Source organism: Canis lupus, chromosome 8 (genome assembly GCF_048164855.1).
Source record: "Canis lupus baileyi chromosome 8, mCanLup2.hap1, whole genome shotgun sequence".
NCBI lineage: Eukaryota > Metazoa > Chordata > Mammalia > Carnivora > Canidae > Canis > Canis lupus.
Window position 1 is genome coordinate 36,722,733 of NC_132845.1, and position 18,103 is coordinate 36,740,835.

Genomic DNA, 18,103 nt, shown 5'->3' on the forward strand with positions numbered 1-18,103 from the left:
GTAAACTAGTCTTGGAATGAGGTAAAGGATGGAATTCATCAACTAGTGTTTAATTAAGTATCACAGATCCTGTTTACACTGCTCAAGCTAGTCTTATTTATTTCATGGTGTAGGATTAAAAGAGAAAGAACTTGAGAAAAGACTGAATACTTCATGAAATATCCAAATAAAAGTCTCTGATTGAAAATGATAGAACATCTTAACCTAGTCTTTTTAAGATCAATTATTAATGGATATTTAAATTTTAGATTTCTCATAAACTTTGTTTTCTAGGTCTTGTAACAGCCAGAATGCACAGAAATTCTTACAAGTTTAGTTCAAATGATTTTTGCTACACTTATTTAAATAGAACTTAAGATGTCCTTAATTTACGACAGTAACAATAATTATTAATATTTTGGATGTTAACTAAAAGCTTGTCCTGGAAGAATTTCATAATAAAGAGGTTTAGAAAACATATTTAAGGCCCATCTTAAGGTACACATTACTCTTAGTGACAATAGTGGACATGTGTGTCCAGTTGAAAATCATATGCCTGTGTGTTCTTCAGCAGTTTATAGAATGATCAGTGCTCAGAAAATATTAGGGATTTCTAATATTAAAAAACGTAAGTGAAATACTGTGTGCAGATATTTCTTCTCAATGCTGTTTTTATAGCCTTTAAGTAAGGTTTTTATAGTATGATGAAGTGATGTTACACTTTTCAAAAGTAGCAGAATTTGTAATATCTGGATTCAACATAGTTTATTTCAGTGTTTACTACCTCATAGTTAACTTTCAAGCCCTTATTTGAAAGCTTATTTATCATCAGCCCTAATTAATTCTCTTTCCCTTTCAAGTAAAGCAGTACCAACCATGTATTAGGGGAACTGAAAAAAGGAAAGTGAATAAACCATGCAAGTGGGGAAAGAGTAAATGGTGGTTTTTTTGTTTGTTTTTAAGATTTTATTTATTTATTCATGAGAGACACAGAAAGAGAGAGGCAGAGACACAGGCAGAGGGAGAAGCAGGCTCCATGCAGGGAGCCCAATGTGGGACTCGATCCCGGGTCTCCAGGATCATGCCCTGGGCTGAAGGCAGCTCTAAACTGCTGGGCCACCAGGGCTGCCCGTAAATAGTGTTTTTAGGAGTGATTTGATATCACAGCTTTTTATTTGCGAGTCTTAGAACATCCTTTGTAATAAATTCCTGTGATGAAATGTGTACTTTGACAACTATGAACAGTCCCATACTGTTAAATCATAAGATGCCTGTAGGGGAGTGGCAGGAGATAAGACTGGAGAAGATCCAGAGAATCAGGGACTTCTGTGTCCTGCCAAGAAATATAGGCTTTTGTCCTGAATCTGTCTATTAGCCTTTGCAGAATCTAAACCAGGGAAATGACTAAAGGACCGTTTGGAAGAAGCAGGCTGGCAATATTCAGAGGGTGAGTTATAGTGGACTGTGATAGAAGTAAGGAGACCCTTAGGAGTCATCAGAATCATTAATGTGAGGAGTGCTGATGCCTGAGCTAGAGCGGTAACAGCGCAAGCAGACAGAACGTCATAGGTTGGAGAGAAGCCTAAGAGGTAGAAACTAGGACTACATCTCTATCTGCTTATGGAGAACAAATGAGCGAGCAGAGACTGGAGTAACTCCCTGTTCCCCTCCATGGGTGGTTAGAAGGAAAGTGGAGAAAGGCACCACAGGCAGAGGAACTTGCAACTTATTTGAAAGGAGAAGTTCTACCTAGAACGTGTATGTAAGAGATTTTAGACATCCAAGTAGAATGAAATAGCTTAGAAAACTTAGAAAGCGAGCCTAGGAAGAAGCCTATGAAAATTACTGAACAACCAGAGAAGGAGGCATACCAGAATGAAAAGCCAGAGATTTCAAAAGAGAACAACGCTAAGTGCTGCCAAGACTCAAAAGGAGGACAGAAAATTATATGCTGAATTTGGCAGTTTGAGGCCATCCAGTAGTGTAGAAGCCAGATTGTAGAGGGATGAGAAGTGAAAGGAATAAATAAGCACACATTTAGTACAGGTGACTTACAAAATATGTGGCTGTGATGATGGGAAGGAGCAAGGCATCTATTAGAAGAAAGAACATACGTTCAAAGGAAGGAGGGTTTTATATTTACACAGAAGAACTTGACTAGAGAAGAGATTGAAGATATTTGGGGGGGAAAAGGGAGAGATGGATATATGGAGCTTGAAAATGCAGTACCAGAGTTTATGGTGACAGGCAGAGGGGCTAGATGGGAGGACACTCTCCCACTCAGACTACAGTGCTTCTTTGTAATGCTGTGAATATATATATAGAAATATTGGGGCCAGTTTGAATTCAATATCTCAATTTAAATGACTTGTTAGTATTGCAAAGAATTGGTTTTGATTTGGGAAATTTGAATATAATTTTCTGAAATACTGCATTCATATTAAGGCTGCACCATTTTTTAGAGTAAAAGCAGTTCTCAACATTCATAGAAATGTGCTGCAAGTGCTTACATTTAAGGAGGTATTTATCAAAAAACCAATATAGTGGAGGCATATGGCATGATAGTGATATTCCTAAAGAAATTTTAAAAATGCCATTTTAGATTTCACATTCTTTTAAAGAATGGAGAGAATAGGCAGATGTATAATAGGCTAAATATCGAAGTAAAGTTTATATGTATGGAGGAGAAAGTACAAATTTTATTTTCTTTAATTAGAAAAGAATAAGATAAACTCTGAAATGTAATTTGACTAAAGTTTTTTAAAATCCCTTGCTTTTTCTTACTCCTTTTTGGAGAAAAGTGAAAGCAGCTTTAGATACCTTAGGAATTTTATTTTAAAATACTTGTATTTTGTTTGTTTTATTTTGATGTTTACACACAAGTGAAAAGAATCACGAGGATTTCTTTTTCATAAATAATTCAGGTTGTTGTGTGTTTAATAACCACATAGCATATTTACCAAATAAGAGATTTTTATTTTTTTCTTAATCTCTTAATGTCACTAATTTAGTTGCTATTGTTTGCTCATAGTATCTTGACCAAAAATAGGCACCGTAATTTAATTAATCTCTAACCAAACTGAATAATTTCCATTCAGAGTCAGATATTATGTGAAAGCCAATGTGATTTGGATACATTGTCCCTGAAATTATCAGCTAAATCTTCCAGTGCTTTGCTCTGATCACAGCTGAAAGCTGCCTTGTACAGAGAATATTAGTACCTTTCACATCTAGACAGACCCTTGTCCTGACAGTGCTTCTGGACTGAGCTAGTAGAGGTCTGACGGAGATGAGTACTGCTCATCGGGACCCTTCTAGGCCCATCTTTGCCCATTAGGATTTTTACTAGCCTGGATTTGAAAGACTGGGGAGGGACCGGGCTCAGAGGCTAGAACTTCACAGAAGGATCAGATCAATGGAAGAAAATAAGAATTATGAATTGAAACTCGTTTGTAAACATTTGTAAAATATTCTTTTTTTTTTTTTGTAAAATATTCTTTAAGATGTTTATGGATTATATTGAATGTAAGAGATCATGTTTCCTCTCGTAAGGCTTAAACCCTATATATCTAGATATTTTAAAATCTGTAATTTATACATGTATGTGTATAGAATCATTTATTATAAATTAAATGCTTAGAAACTCTAATAAAACTGTTTATGCAGAAACGCTCGCCTTAAAAAAATCCTCCACCCTATGAAAGGTAGAATTCTACCATTTCAGGGAAAAAAATTTTTTCACAAGACAAAAAAATTATCATAATAAATTGAACTAGGTCGACCATACCTTGTCTCAAGTGTTATCTCCAAATTATTGTCTGTATATTCAGCTTGAGCAAGGCCTATTTCCTAATTTGTAAATCAAGAATTTTGGATTTGATGGTATCTAAGGTTCCTTCTATAAGTCTATTAATTTCACAAATATTATTTCCAATGTACTTATTATTTATAGTTATAGCAGGCAGAGTATTTCTCTTTATTACATTTTCTAATTCATGCTTCTAATGTTTCACATTTACATTAGCTAAAAACTCTGCCACCACATGTTTATTTCTATGTAAGTAGATAACTTCTGACTTTTTCTTTTCTAGTAAACGAGAAAAGTGAATAGGCTATGTATTCTGATAGTCTGACCAATCCAATTCAGTTCTTACCCAAGAAACCTTTAAAGAATAAGTATTTGAAGATATCCTAGTAATTAAAAACTGTTAATGTTGTAATCCAAACTGTTAACATATAATCCACTTTTTGTGGATTAAGAATTAGGAAACTTAAAAAAAAAAAAAAGAATTAGGAAACTTCCTCTTGAATGCTTATATAGGATATTTATATCTTTAGAAGTTTAAGATTTATCACATAAACTAATAAATATCAGAGATTTTTCCTTTCAGTTTCTAGCTTCCCTGTGTATTTTTTGTTGTTGTTTATAGTAATTCAGTCATTAAGATTGTCCTCATTTTAATTTTATTAAATTGCTGTAGAGCATATCTTAAAATATCTTAAGCATATTAATGTAGCCTAGATTGCAGCTTGAACTCTCAGATCATCAGGTAATATTATAGACTTGTTTTTATCTCCTTTAGCATTCCTCAGCTCTTAATTTTGATTATGTGGTTTTGAATTGAAGCCTGTTGTATACCGCTACTTTTTCTGTCAGCTGTGTCCCAAAACTTCTTTAGTGATTGAATTGGACATCTTACTTATTTTTACCACTAATAAACTAATCTGATACAGAGTTACAATCTTAGTATGGAATTAAAAGAAGAGAAAGAGGGAAAAAGATAAGATTCTGGACTAGAGATTATCAGGAAACAGGACAAGGAGCTGACTGGATTGATTTGGTTCTAGCCATATCCAAAGAAGTCAGTTTCCCCTTGCCCTTTCCACATACATGTACTAATTCTACTAAGATAGCAGAGGTAGGAGCATGGTGAGATGTATGTGGGGCGGTGAAGAGGTGAGGGACAGGGGCTTCTGGGAGCACTCCTGTCCAGAGAAGTCTGGATAGGTTCTGGCACTGAAGGGACCTGTGTCAAAGATAATATGATTATTTGGCAAGTAGTATTCACTACTTGGGTAATTAAGAGTTGATGGTATTTTTAGTTTTAGTGTTTCCAGCTCCTATTTACAAGTCATTTATTCAGTATGTTACAGTTTGAATTTTTAAACTTTTCTACTATTTTGGTTTGGGTAAGAAATATACATGTTTACATAAGGATAGTAATAGTACTGTATAAATTGTATAATTGAATCTTTAGATGTCTTTATAAGGGTAATGCTACCTTTTAAATCTGTTTTTGCTACCTATAAGGCTCTTTGGCAAAAGCTCTGAGTAAAGTTATTTTGAAATGTTTGTTTCCTTATGCATAGATTCGATGTTACAGAGTCCCAGATCATAATTATAATATGCCAGCTTCTCACAGGAACCCTGGGACCTTGGTTCTGGAACTTCACGGTAACTGCTAGAATATTCATGCTGTCCGATGAACAGTGGCGTGAACTTGATAAAGACAGCACCTTTGTCATGCACAGAGTAATTAAACTACAAAAAATAAAAAGTCTTCTGGTGGTATTTCACAGACAAACAGGTTAATAGAAAACCATTTAAATATATATAGGGCAATAAAAATCCACCCTATTAAAATTTTTTTAAAATAATATTTCTAGTGATTTGATGCTAAAAACAGTGATCTCTCTCACGTACTATACCTAATACCATTTTTGCTCTATGTAATATTTTTAAAACAAATACCTTTCCACCATTAACTAGATTTTTTTTTTTTTTGGTATTTATATTTTGAAAACAATAAAGCAAGCAGTTTCCCTGTAGACAAGTAAGTTGAGAGGACTCTTAATAGTAATGTAGGAAAGGTTCTATGTATTCTCTTAACTCCTGTAGAATATTGTTTAAGCAGTCTAGTACCACTTCTGCTTCTGTTTTCAATGACCTTGGTTTTTTAAAAAATTAATCCTTGAAGCTATTCTCATTCCTATTTGTATTGTTTATTGTTTTCTTCTCTTAGTTGTGCTTTTAAAACTAAGTATCCTTTGCTTTTCATGTTACTATAGCTATCTTTTGAATACTCTCCTTTTTCAGATTTGGTTTGTTTTTAATAAAATACATATTTCCTTAGTACCTTTTTCCTCTCACATGAGAATTATAATTTTGACCTTAATACTTTTAAAAGTAAATAATAAATAATACCTTTTTCCTCTCACATTAGAATTATAATTTTGACCTTAATGACTTTTAAAAGTTCAAAAAGATTTGTTAGAAAATGGTTTCCCAGTAGAATAGTCCAGAATCCTTCACACTTTAGTATGAAAGATTTATTCACAAGAAAAATAGTTTAAATTCCATTTTTTTTGTAGTTTATGGAGTGTTGGGGAACTGTTCATATAGACACATAACAGATCATTCTAGCAATACAAGGCTGCATTAGGTTTTCTATATTGAATCTCCATGCTTTAAAATGTTTCAGTAATGTGATAGAAATAATAAGTCTGGTAGCAAAGTTCTTTCTGAAAGATATCTTGCAGCATTGTAAATCCATTTATTCAGTGGCAGAAGTGACATCTTTGGGGACAGATTAATAGTGAGGGATAGTCTACATCTTTTTTTCTTTCTTTTTTTTTCAGAATAAGCTTAGAATTTGGAAAATATTGAGAAATACTATAGGCATTATATAGAAGCAAAACGAGAGCCATTTTCATTTGAATTTATAATGTGTTTGCATAATTATTTGTGGGAGTCCTTCCTATGGTAGAATAATGTGCATAGTTCAGAATGTAGCATCTTTTTAGCACCACCCTACCCATAACCTGTCTTCTGGTACTTTCCTCAAAGACCTGAAACTTGATGCTCCCTGCAGTTGTCTAGATTTATAATTTTTATTGGCTTTTTATGTTGTTATTACACTCACCGAAGGTCTTTTCTCTCAGTGTTCTTAGTGAAAATAGTCAGGATATACTTACTTTCACCTTGTCTATGATAACAAAGTACCTGTACTTATGAAGACTTTTCTATTAAAATGTTTCTAGAAACTCATGCATTTTAAATTTAACATCCTGAAAAATCTTTTGGAAATACATTATTTTATCAGTTGCTAACTTGCAGAGATTTTCTTTTGCTTCTAATATTTGTTGCTTTTAACCAATTTTATCACTGAAATGAGACTGTCATATGTTTCTTTGTGGGTCTTCCTTTTTTTTATAAAGTTCAGGGGGAAAAATAAGCTTAAGAAATAGTTGTTCATTATATTTTGTTTCCAGTTAATTTAACTTATTAGCATCTGAACTTCCTATGCTATTGCCTGTTGTTTTCTACCATTTTAAGGAAAGGTGTGTTAGAATACAAGAAGCGTCATCCTGTGTGGGCTCCTTAGTAATAACAAGTTAAAAACTTAGGAGTTTTTACCCCAGTTGATCACAAAACTAAAGATTTTTAGTACTGTGTAGGTACAACGCTTCCAATTTCTTTCGAGGCTCTGCCATGTATTTCTGTAACCGTGGAAAAGTCAATTAACCTATCTAACTGAATTTCCTCATCTATAAAATGGTGGCAATAGTTCCTACCTCCTAGGATAGTTGCAAAGATTAATAGTCAAATGTAAAGTGCTAACTATAGTGCCTGGCATATAGTTAAGTGTTTGTTACCACTCTTATCATATTAATTTTAAGACCTGTGTTAGTAATTCCAAGCAGTTTCCAGATTTCTTCCAGAATTGATTATGCTAGCTTGAGAGGAAGAATAGGTCCGTGATCCCTTCATTTTACTCCATCAAGATTGTTACTAAATGAGATGAGAGGACTCTCCTAATTCTTCTGTTTCCAAGGGTATAAGGGCCTGCTATCCTCTTAAATATGAGACCTAAACTTTAGTTCCTCTTAGAGGACTCACTAAATGTTCTAGCCTTTGGCTTTTTTTTTTGTCTTCCTATTCAAAAAAATCACTGGATAGATTATTATTGTTTGGTTTTTAGTCTTCCAGATAATTGAAAGATCCATATAGTCATTCATGTGGTAGATAACACGGTTTTAAATAATTCAGCTTATCTCAAAAGTAAATGCTTAGACTTTGTATGTACCACTTGATCATAAAATATCATAGTTATCATTTGCCAGTCTGGTTAATGTTTAACATTTAGCTTGCCATGCCCAGTTTGCTTGTCAGGGGTAAAAAGTAAAATATTGGAAGGCTGTATGGTCAATTTCTAGGCCAGTCTTCATTGAAATCTACCAAGATTTCACCCCACCCATGGTATTTCTAGTATAATAAAAGTTGTGGTTATAAGTTCCAAGAACTTCCGATCCATTTACAGATAATTGCAAATCAGTAGTTAATAGCACTCTAATACTTGAATAGGATTCCAGACACACTAAGTGGATGTCTTTTCAAACAAAATTCTTTTTAAGTAATAACTAGCTCACAAGTCAAGTTGTACAAATCTGGGTTTTTTGGACATTGTGAATTTAGCCCTAGTGCATATTCTGTGTTAACCGAGCTAATAGCCAACCCAAATTATAACACAATTACATTTTAAACTATGTAGTTTAACAACCACAAAAAAATGTTATAAATATAGCTGCAAATATATCTTTGAATGTGTATGTCACACATAGGAAGAAAAAATAGATTAACTTGTCTTATTTCTGATATTAGAGTGGAAAGACATAAAAACATTCTGGGAAAAGATTAACATGCTTACCAGCTTTCACAGAATGTCAGTTAAATCCCTTCACATCCCTCAGTTAGTCTGTTGGAATTCAAACCAAATGCATTTGTTAGGTATCTTGCTGAACACTGGAAAAAATAAAAATGAAACTCAAAATAGAAATTTTCTTCGTAATTAGTTAACGTAGGTAGTTTGGGGTTGTTACACCCGGGCCACATTTTAAACCTGTAATTCTGATGTAATAACTGATCTAGGCTGCCTTTCTGTTGTGATGAAGGCCCCATGAGTTTCTCATTCCAGCTACAGAGTTTCTGTTCTCTGTTTAGTAGTTAAAATTACTCATATTAATTTGAGATCTTTTTACCTCTTAGTCAATAGACCATTGAGATGTTGTTAGGAGATTTATTATTGAATATTCAAAGTTGCTTTGCCACATTAGAGTCTTCCCATCAGAAGAGGAACCTTAGTCTCTACAACTGGTTTGCTTCTTTTCCATTTTTCTTCTGGGACAGCCATCAGAACATTGTTTATTGATGGCTTGCTATAGTAATTTAAGTGGATTGTACACAGCAACTAGGAACATACCTTTTGTACTTTGATAACCTAAACTAAAATAAAGTAGAAATAAATTATTTAAAGCAATATCATTCAGGAAATTCAAATACCTTCATGGTTACAGAAAATTAAGTGTATTTTCTTCTAATTTTCCCCCTCTGAAACTTTTATGTTATGGTAATCTAATGCTGTAGAAAAGAGATTTATTTTCCCATATGTCTTTTTTGGTGTGGTTATGGAGGATTTTTCGTTTTTTAGTTTTTAAGTAGTCATCCCAACATTTGGGAATTTTATCACCCATGTTGTTATTTTGAAAATAATAATGAGGAATTGACTATAGAAATGCCAGATTCCTGCCTTTATATAACATTCTTCCTTCTGGATAATTTTCTTTCCTCCCCAGCCAAAAGGAGTGAAATGAGCTCCCTCCTAATATATGTTACAGTAAATTCAGCTTATGCTAAGAGATTTCTTAGTGGAAAGGGGGGAAAGTGGACTGCCACATAACCAGCTCTTTTCTAAATAGAATCATTGACTCTTTTGTTCATTGTTAATCGCTTCTGCCACCTGTCCTCTTGGCTTGCTCAGTTCCTGTCTCTGGGGATGGCCTCTTACTGCACCCTTTTTCATTGACAGTCAAGATTAGAGCCACACCTCCAGGAGTGGTGATTGGCAGTTCTCATTCAGAGCAGGAGAGACTCATCCAGGAGTACTGAGTATTCCTGTAAATCAGATAAGCAAACAGGAAAATATATTCTTAACTACCTACAGCTGGTAAGTAAGTTATTTTGGACTGTCTCTAACATTAAGGCATTGTTGGTCTAAATACAGTGACAGTATCTGAATGGTTTAGAAAATTCTGTCTTCCGAAATTTCCAAACAAGCTAATCCATAAAACTACCTAGGAATCCTAGTTTGGGACTTTGTAAAGATCTTTCATGTTTCCTATTCTCTTTTACATTCATCCAAGGTACAAAGATTAATTGCATGAGGTTCCCTCCATTTTTATTTTGTAATTCTATACTTCTGGCCCTTCCCCTCCCAGAAGGCTACTTCATATATCCAGCAAAATGTTGTAAGATGTCTGCCCTCCTCCACCCAAGACAGAGTCGATCATCTCTGACACCTGCTTAGTCTCCTGAATCTGCTACTGAGTGTAATTCCCCTTATTGGCAACACCACTCATCAGGTCAGCTCTACAGATTCTTTTTAGCCTAATTCAGTCCATTTTTTACCCCCAATAAATGTGTATTTAAAGATAATTACATCACTATATGTTTGCAACTTAAGCTTCTGTTCAGTAAACACTCGAGCAAACAAAGCTCAGTTTTTTAGTTGTGAGATACTGGTTTCAACTTAGTCATTTATTATGGGTGTGAGGCTTACATACCTATCTCACATTATGTTTTAAGTGTCAGTTTTGGAAATGGGGGCTCCATTCTGCTCTGGGAATTGAATCCCCTTACTGCTTTGATAATCTATTTTCCATAGACTAATATTTTTAAAAATTACCTTCTTAGTAATTATTCACTTTGTTTAAAACTAACATTTTAAAAAAGGTATGCAGTGTATGGTCTCCTTCCCATCCTCATCTCCCAGCTGTCCATTCCCACACTGTCCTGTCCAATAGGTAACCACAGTTCTTACTTTGTAATATATCCTTCCAGAAATATGTTATGTAATTAATTGGCAAAATATAGAATATTTATTTTCTGTATCACTATATAGGGAGCTGCCCACTTTTTTAAAAAGCTACCAAATATTCTGTTGTATGGAAGTACCAGGATTTCTGTAACTGCTCCCTCACTGAGGGCTACTTTAAAATTTTTCCTGTTATAAATAATGCTGTAATAAATAACCTTGTACAAACATTTTGTGTGAGCATATCTATAGGATAAATTCTGAGAATTTTAATTTTGGATCCAATAATCTGAGAATAATAATCTCAAGATTATACAAAGTGCTAGTCTGTAGAAGGAAAGGAATACCAGTTTGTGCTTTGCTCCTCAATCTTTTTGTCCATATTCTTTTTTTCCAGACTTTCAGACTTCTAATTTCTACTGCCCTGTTTTTATACCAGGTTTGTCTTTTCTTGACTATAAGATCATTTTCAGCAACCTCAAAACTAATTCTTGGCTGCTTTCAGTTCTTCTTTCTAGAAATCTTAGGGTAGTTGACCTACATAAAAATTTGATTGAGAATTGAAATTTTTTTCCACACCCCTACCGTGGAAGACATTAAATTAATATAACTAAAGGGCAGTAAGTTTTGTAAGATCTCAGTGATTTATGTTACTTCAGTAAAAACTCACCATTTCCTCCACTTGCTAATACAGAACACTTATTTCAAGATTTCATATTATATAAGCAGTACAATGCAGTCCTCTCTGCTTGACGCTCAAAATTTAATATACACATATCCTACCCCAGCCCCTTTTTTCTTTTTCTTGGTTTTTGTAGTTTTCTTGGTTTTGGTTTTGGTTTTTTGGTTTTTTTTTTTGTGTGTGTGTATGTGTGTTTTTTTGTTGGTTTTTTGTTTTTGTTTTTGGTTTTTTTGGTGGGAAAGGTTAAGCTATAGTTTCAGCCCAACTCAATAAGTCAGAAATTTCCTTGTGGAAAGGAGGGGTTTTTATTGCTCTGTGAAATTCATCAAATTAAATTAAAAGCCTCTGGATTTTATTTGATTTTGCTCATAACAAATTTTTGACACCTCCTTTTCCCCCTCTCCTCAATATTTGAGATTTTTTCTATTGTGCATGATAGAGGAATGCTGCTAAGCTTGCAAGTAATTAACTTGAAATTGTTTTGAGTAATTCTGCTTTTTTGGCTTTTTGTACCTAATCAGAATTGATGTGACTGAAGTGCAAATCTTCATAATAATCATGCATTTGCTGGCAGTGATTGGAGGACCACCTTTTTGGCAATCTATGGTAACTTTGTTCACATTGTGTATCCCATGTAATGCATGTTGTCTTTTGCTTGTGTTTTCTAAAACAGGATAATTCAGCTAAAGGGTGATGTGTAAAATTATTTTATTCTTTCTGAAAATGAAAAACCACAGCAGTGGTAGGACACAAACTTCTCTTTGGGGCATGGTGAATTTTAGTACTTGGAGTTAGGTGGTACATTAGGTCCATTCCAGGGCTATTGTTTTTAAAGGCTGTTTGAATTATTATTTGTCATTCCATTTTACATCTGAGGAAACAACGGATAGTATAGCAAGTTAACCAATGACAAGATGAGACTTTTTTCTCTTTCTGAGGTATATGAGTCTACTAGTTTTTCTATTATATGTTTAAAGCTGAATAACAAATTTGGGGTAGTAGATAAACTAGCCCCCAAACAGAATAAATGCTTATTTAAGTCAGTGCCATAGAATTGTTTTAACAAGCCAGGACCTTGATTTTCAACCTGACCTATAAACACAAAATTTTTTTTTTTCCCACAAAATTCTGAAAGAGAGATCATAATATGTATAATATCCAGACCAAGACTTAGGAAACAGACTGCCTGAGTTCCATGTAGGCTCCACTGCCTATTATGTGGTGTTCAACTCTCTTTGGCTGAGTTTCCTCCTCTGTAAAATGAGGACAGTCACAGTTTTTATTTCATAGGATTATTCTTTTTTGTTAAATGAGTAATACATGCAAGGCATTTAGAACAGTGTGTATCAAATGCAGTATCAGTGAAAGCTGCTCTTACAGTTGGAATTTTTCTTTCCAAATTTGAGTCACGGTAGTTTGTAATCTCTGGTCCAGTTAACTGCTGATCACTACCACCACCCCTTCAGAATTTACAATTCATTTGATGTGATCTTACCAAAATAGATACTACTCCTAAACAAACAATTCTTAAAAATCAGGTTAATTTTAAAATATAAGGGAAACTGACCTAACAAGATCTTTTCCATTATGATAGTAAATTAGATACTTGAGGAGGTATAATTGACATACTTTTCTGAGTATTCATCACTAGAGATGGTTTAATGCCTTGTCAAGAGGATAGGGGTATGAGGAAGGAGGAGATAAAGGAATAAAAATAATCCATAGTTAACCAGGAAAATTCTGAAACTATCCAGTCACGTATATAATATCATTCAAATTCACATCTTTCCTACACATTAGTCTCAAAAGCCAATAGGGTCTTTAGTGAAATCTAAGATATATTCTAGTGAAATCTGAGCTCTATGGATAGATATATGGATATAGATATATAGAGAGATATATAGATATAGAGAATTTTATTACTTTTACTTTTCAGTAGGTTGTAGTTATTTTTATATATACACTTGACCCCTGAACAACACAAGTTTAAGCTGCAAGGGTCCACTTATATGCAAAAAAAATTTTTTATAGATATAGTAGAGTAAATGTATTTTATCTTCCTCATGATTTTCTCAATATCATTTTCTTTAGCATTCTTTACTGTAAGAATATAGTATATGATACATATCCAAAATATGTGTTAATTGACTATGTTATCAGTAAGGCTTCTGGTCAACAGTATGCTACTAGTAGTTCAGTTTTGGGGGGAATCAAAAGTTCATGCAGATTTTCAACTGGACAGGGAGGGGGGGTGCTCGTAATCCTCATGTTGTTCATGAGTCAATTTGTAGGTTGACTTAAATATATTTGTGTCTCTTGACCAAATTGATTATTATGTTTATAGGCTTTGAGTTTTATACCAAAATCTCCCTTCTTCCAAAATGTTTTAAGTATCTTAAACATATATAAATTACCTATAAAGTAACCAAAACAGTAACCAAAAAAACTGTGATTTCTGACCTGATCATTGGAAATCAAGGTCAGTATCAGGTATATACCTGATTATCCTTATCAGTATGGAAATACATAAAGCATGATTGCAAATGAAGTTATAGGCTATGAAGTTTTAAGAGAGAGAGAATGCATGAGTGAGGGGGGAAGAGGCAGAGGGAAGGAGGATTTTTCTTTTTAATTTCTTTTTTCTTTTTTTTTATATATATATATAGAATGGGTGGGAAGAGAGAGAGTGCACATGAGGGGAATGGAGAGAATCCCAATCAGGCTCTACATCCAGCACAGAGCCCACCTCCAGGCTCAATCTCATGACCCTGAGATCGTGACCTGAGCCAAATTCAAGAATTAGACACTTAACTGAATGAGCCCCTAAATATCCTTATTTTTTTAGGTGGTTCTTGGCAGTGAATTTGCCTCAGGTACATTTGTTACCTTTTTTATTAGGATTTATATATATGTACTTAACAGAAGTGATTTTTTTTTTCTTTTAAAAGGATCTGCTGGGGATCCCTGGGTGGTGCAGCGGTTTAGCGCCTGCCTTTGGCCCAGGGCGCGATCCTGGATACCCGGGATCGAATCCCACGTTGGGCTCCCGGTGCATGGAGCCTGCTTCTCACTCTGCCTATGTCTCTGCCTCTCTCTCTCTCTGACTACCATAAATAAAATAAAAATTTAAAAAAAAAAAAAGGATCAGCTGTTTAGTCTTGTCTTTATTGATAATTAAGATAATATAATCATCCTTTTTTACTATATGTTTTAAAAAGTAACATTAGGAACTCTCAGATCCAAGACTGAAATAGAATCCCCAGCCCAGCAATCCAGTTCCAGTAATAGGCTAGGTTGCAAAGGGAAACAGATTCTTGGGCCTTTGTCTTAGTGTTACTGGCCCTACTGTTACCATCATTAAACTGAAAGGGAAGGGCCTAACTTCTCCAGGAGTATTTGGAGGCTCAGTACAGATTCTCATAATTGACCTCAGACCACTATATTTCTTTTTTTGTGCTGTTTCAAATTGCATTAGGAAAGATTACATGGAACACTTTAACTTATTTTTTGTGTCAAAATGGAGAAAAGATATCTGTTTAAGGCACAGCTGTGAAATTCCCATCTCTTTTGAAGTTGAGGGCATAAAATGGAAATTGTTTTCCAAATCCTTGTTAAAAAGCTTTTACGATAGTTAAGAAGCAAATTTAAGTTAATAAAATCAGTACAAATGTCTTCATAAAGCTGATCCAGAAGATCAGCTATTTTGCAAAAAGATAAGTGATATATATCTGCTGCTCACCTATTTCTTGCTTTTTTTTTTACTTCAGAGGTAAGTTTTTACCAAAGTTTGTAATTCGTTTTTGGTTTTAGTTGTTTGTTTTTTTGTGGGTTTTTTTTTTTTCATGCACAAAAGTCAGTGCATGGGTTTATACATTGCAAGAAACAAAACAACAATCCATATTGTTGACTTTTTGTATTGTTTCCCCAAAAGAATGTATAATCTTTTGGGATGTCTCGAAACTATCTTTTATCATATCACTTTTTTTTTTTAAGAAGAATATCATTCTGAAAGGGACCCATATATAATCCCTTCATGTTTACTTTCACTGATGTTTGACTCTTAAATGTAGTAGTTGATTAAATGTGTACTCAACCATAAGACACTTTTGGAATCCAGTTAAGACAAGTCATGAAAGACTACAGGTGAAGTTTCAGGATTTCTTAGGTAGAACTAAAGACTTACTATGTAGTGTAACTTACTTGTGTCTCATTCTTAAAGACTGAAGAAGTACCTAATACTTAAATCATACCTGGTGATTTTCCTTAAACTTTGGTAGGAAAGTTATATTAAGTTTTGGTGGAAATCACTTACACTAAAAGTATTTGAAGACAATGTATCTCAAATTGATACATTATATTTCTGCTAAAATTTGTAAAGCCTTTAAGAACATTTTATTCCCCTAAGAATACTTATCTTAACGAATTAATAATTGATATTCTATAATTATCCAAACTATTGAACCAAAACGTGTCCATTGTAATCTGGTAAATCTGAGAATTTAATATAGCTTTTAATTCTCTAACCTTATTTAAAATGAATTATGTTGGACTGATATTATTTAGATGCATAATGTGATAGCATGAATCCGGAGGATTTTTCCCCTGGCTGTAGAGCAGACCCCATGACCCAAGGGAGTTCTTTCTTTTCCTAGTCTGAAAGACCCAGAGCTCTGATAAAGGTGTTTTCAATACAGCCTTCTTGCTATTTTTGTAGAGTGGATACTCCTTGGTTGCTTTGGATGAGTTCCAAGAGGAGGAGGACAGAAAGGGAAAGATTAAGAAAGGTAGAATGTGCCCACCCTCCTTGATCCTGGGTGGGAGTAAAAATGGCAACAATTTTAGTGCTTTTTGTAGGTGGTTCACTTGGTACTGATTTTTCAGGGATTGCCTAGTGAGGCTTCGGATTCCTCCCATTCTAGCTTTCCCTTCACTTTTCCTCAGATTTTCTTGTAGCTAACATCCTTTTTCCTTCTTAATACGAGGGAAGATGTGTCTTCATATTCTCCTGTGACAGTAATTCTACAGAAAGAGTAAGAGAAAGGGAGATCTTAATCTTTATTCAACAAGTATATATTGAGCACTTAAAATATTCGTGGCTTTAGAGAGAGTATAAAAATCAATACAAACAAAATCCTACAATCAAGAGCTTAGGGTTTGGTGTATATAGTTATACTGCTATATGAAGTGGAAAGGATCCTAAGAATGTTTATGACACCTTCCTTACTTACTTTGTGGTCCAAGCCATTTACTAATTTGCCTGGCTTTTTTTAATGTTTCTGTTTATTCTTCTTTCAACAGGCAACAGTTTCCATTTACCTAAAGCTTTTTCACCAAATTTTAATTATAGTTGTGGTATTATTCAGTTCAGTGGTGGCACAGATTACTGCTATGCCAGAGTTGGCACTCATTCGAAACCTTGGCCCTAATACAGGCATACCCCTGTAATGGATTAATGCTTTGTTTCTTTTGAAATCCTTGAGGGAGTATAGTATTTTTTCCCCTTTGCCATACAGGTCTTTTGTCTCTGGAGGGAAAAGGAAACTAGCCAGCATATTAAATTAAGCCAGGTGCATTAGATTAAGATTGTACTATCCCTAGTTTTTTTAACTAGAGCAGAAAAATCTTTTGGAGCTCAAAGTATCCATGGTGTTGATTTTCTTCTTGATGGTAAACAAGTTTTGATTTGGGCTGTTGGGTTTAGAAATAAATTAGGGAAGGAAGAAGACCATTTAGGATGCTCTGTAAAGTTCTGGGCTTAATTTTTAAGTTGACCTACTTCATTTTAGAAAACTAAGGACTGCCATAGTACAACTTGAAATTTGAACAGATTACAATTTTTTTAGAGCTGAGTTTTGCAAGAGGTCATAGAGTTGTGTAAAACTGAGTTCTTCAAAGTTTTGAAGAAATAGAGTATGTAAACATTAAGATTTATGTCTGTGCCAATTTTACTTGGGTTTTATATGTACAAAAAAAAATAGGAAATGTGACATTTCCTATTTGGTTTTGAAATAGTGGCCCTAAAAAGTATAAACAGCCCTAATTAAAACGTTTTCATTATAACAACTGAATGCCTATTAAACCCTGTGGGCTTCTGGAATTTTGTACCTATACTCATTTGTTTCTATTAATAGAATATATCACTTTATGTTGCTTTATTTTCAACCCATATTGGACAAAATGTGAGCTTTCTTGAAAATGAGAGATGCAAAGAGGAAGAAAATCTTAAATGATTTTCTAAAAAGTATATTTCATTTGAAATGGTGGATATCATGCTTGCAAGATTGAATGCATGATCCCAGTGCACTGAACCCTCCTCACTTTAGGTAAATCAATCCATATTTTGGTACAATATAAAAATATATTATTTGCTTCTTCTGAAGAGGAAACTTAACATGTTAAAATTTTGGATACACAATTGTACCTGCTTCAGTGTGCTTGATGTCTCTTTTGCCCTGTATATGAATATCTTCGTGGCTGCCCTCTGCATTTTCAAGCTGCTTGTAATCCTAACAGTTTGGAGTTGGGAGCTCTTCTGAGTACAGCTTTCATCTTCCATTCCCTAATCTGCAGA

The 18,103-nt window shown here is 34.0% G+C and overlaps 1 protein-coding gene across 3 annotated transcripts in view; it reads left to right on the top strand.

Moving 5' to 3' along the window:
- Positions 1–18,103, top strand: part of CEPT1 (choline/ethanolamine phosphotransferase 1) — a 37,598-nt gene that overhangs the window by 16,163 nt on the left and 3,332 nt on the right. For 2 of the 3 annotated variants that reach the window (XM_072834981.1, XM_072834982.1), the window contains exon 5: positions 12,054–12,138. In XM_072834981.1, coding sequence (XP_072691082.1) covers positions 12,054–12,138 — 85 coding nt within the window. Of the gene's footprint in view, positions 1–5,349; positions 5,435–12,053; positions 12,139–18,103 lie in introns of all 3 variants that reach the window. The other variant, XM_072834984.1, reaches the window with a different exon arrangement.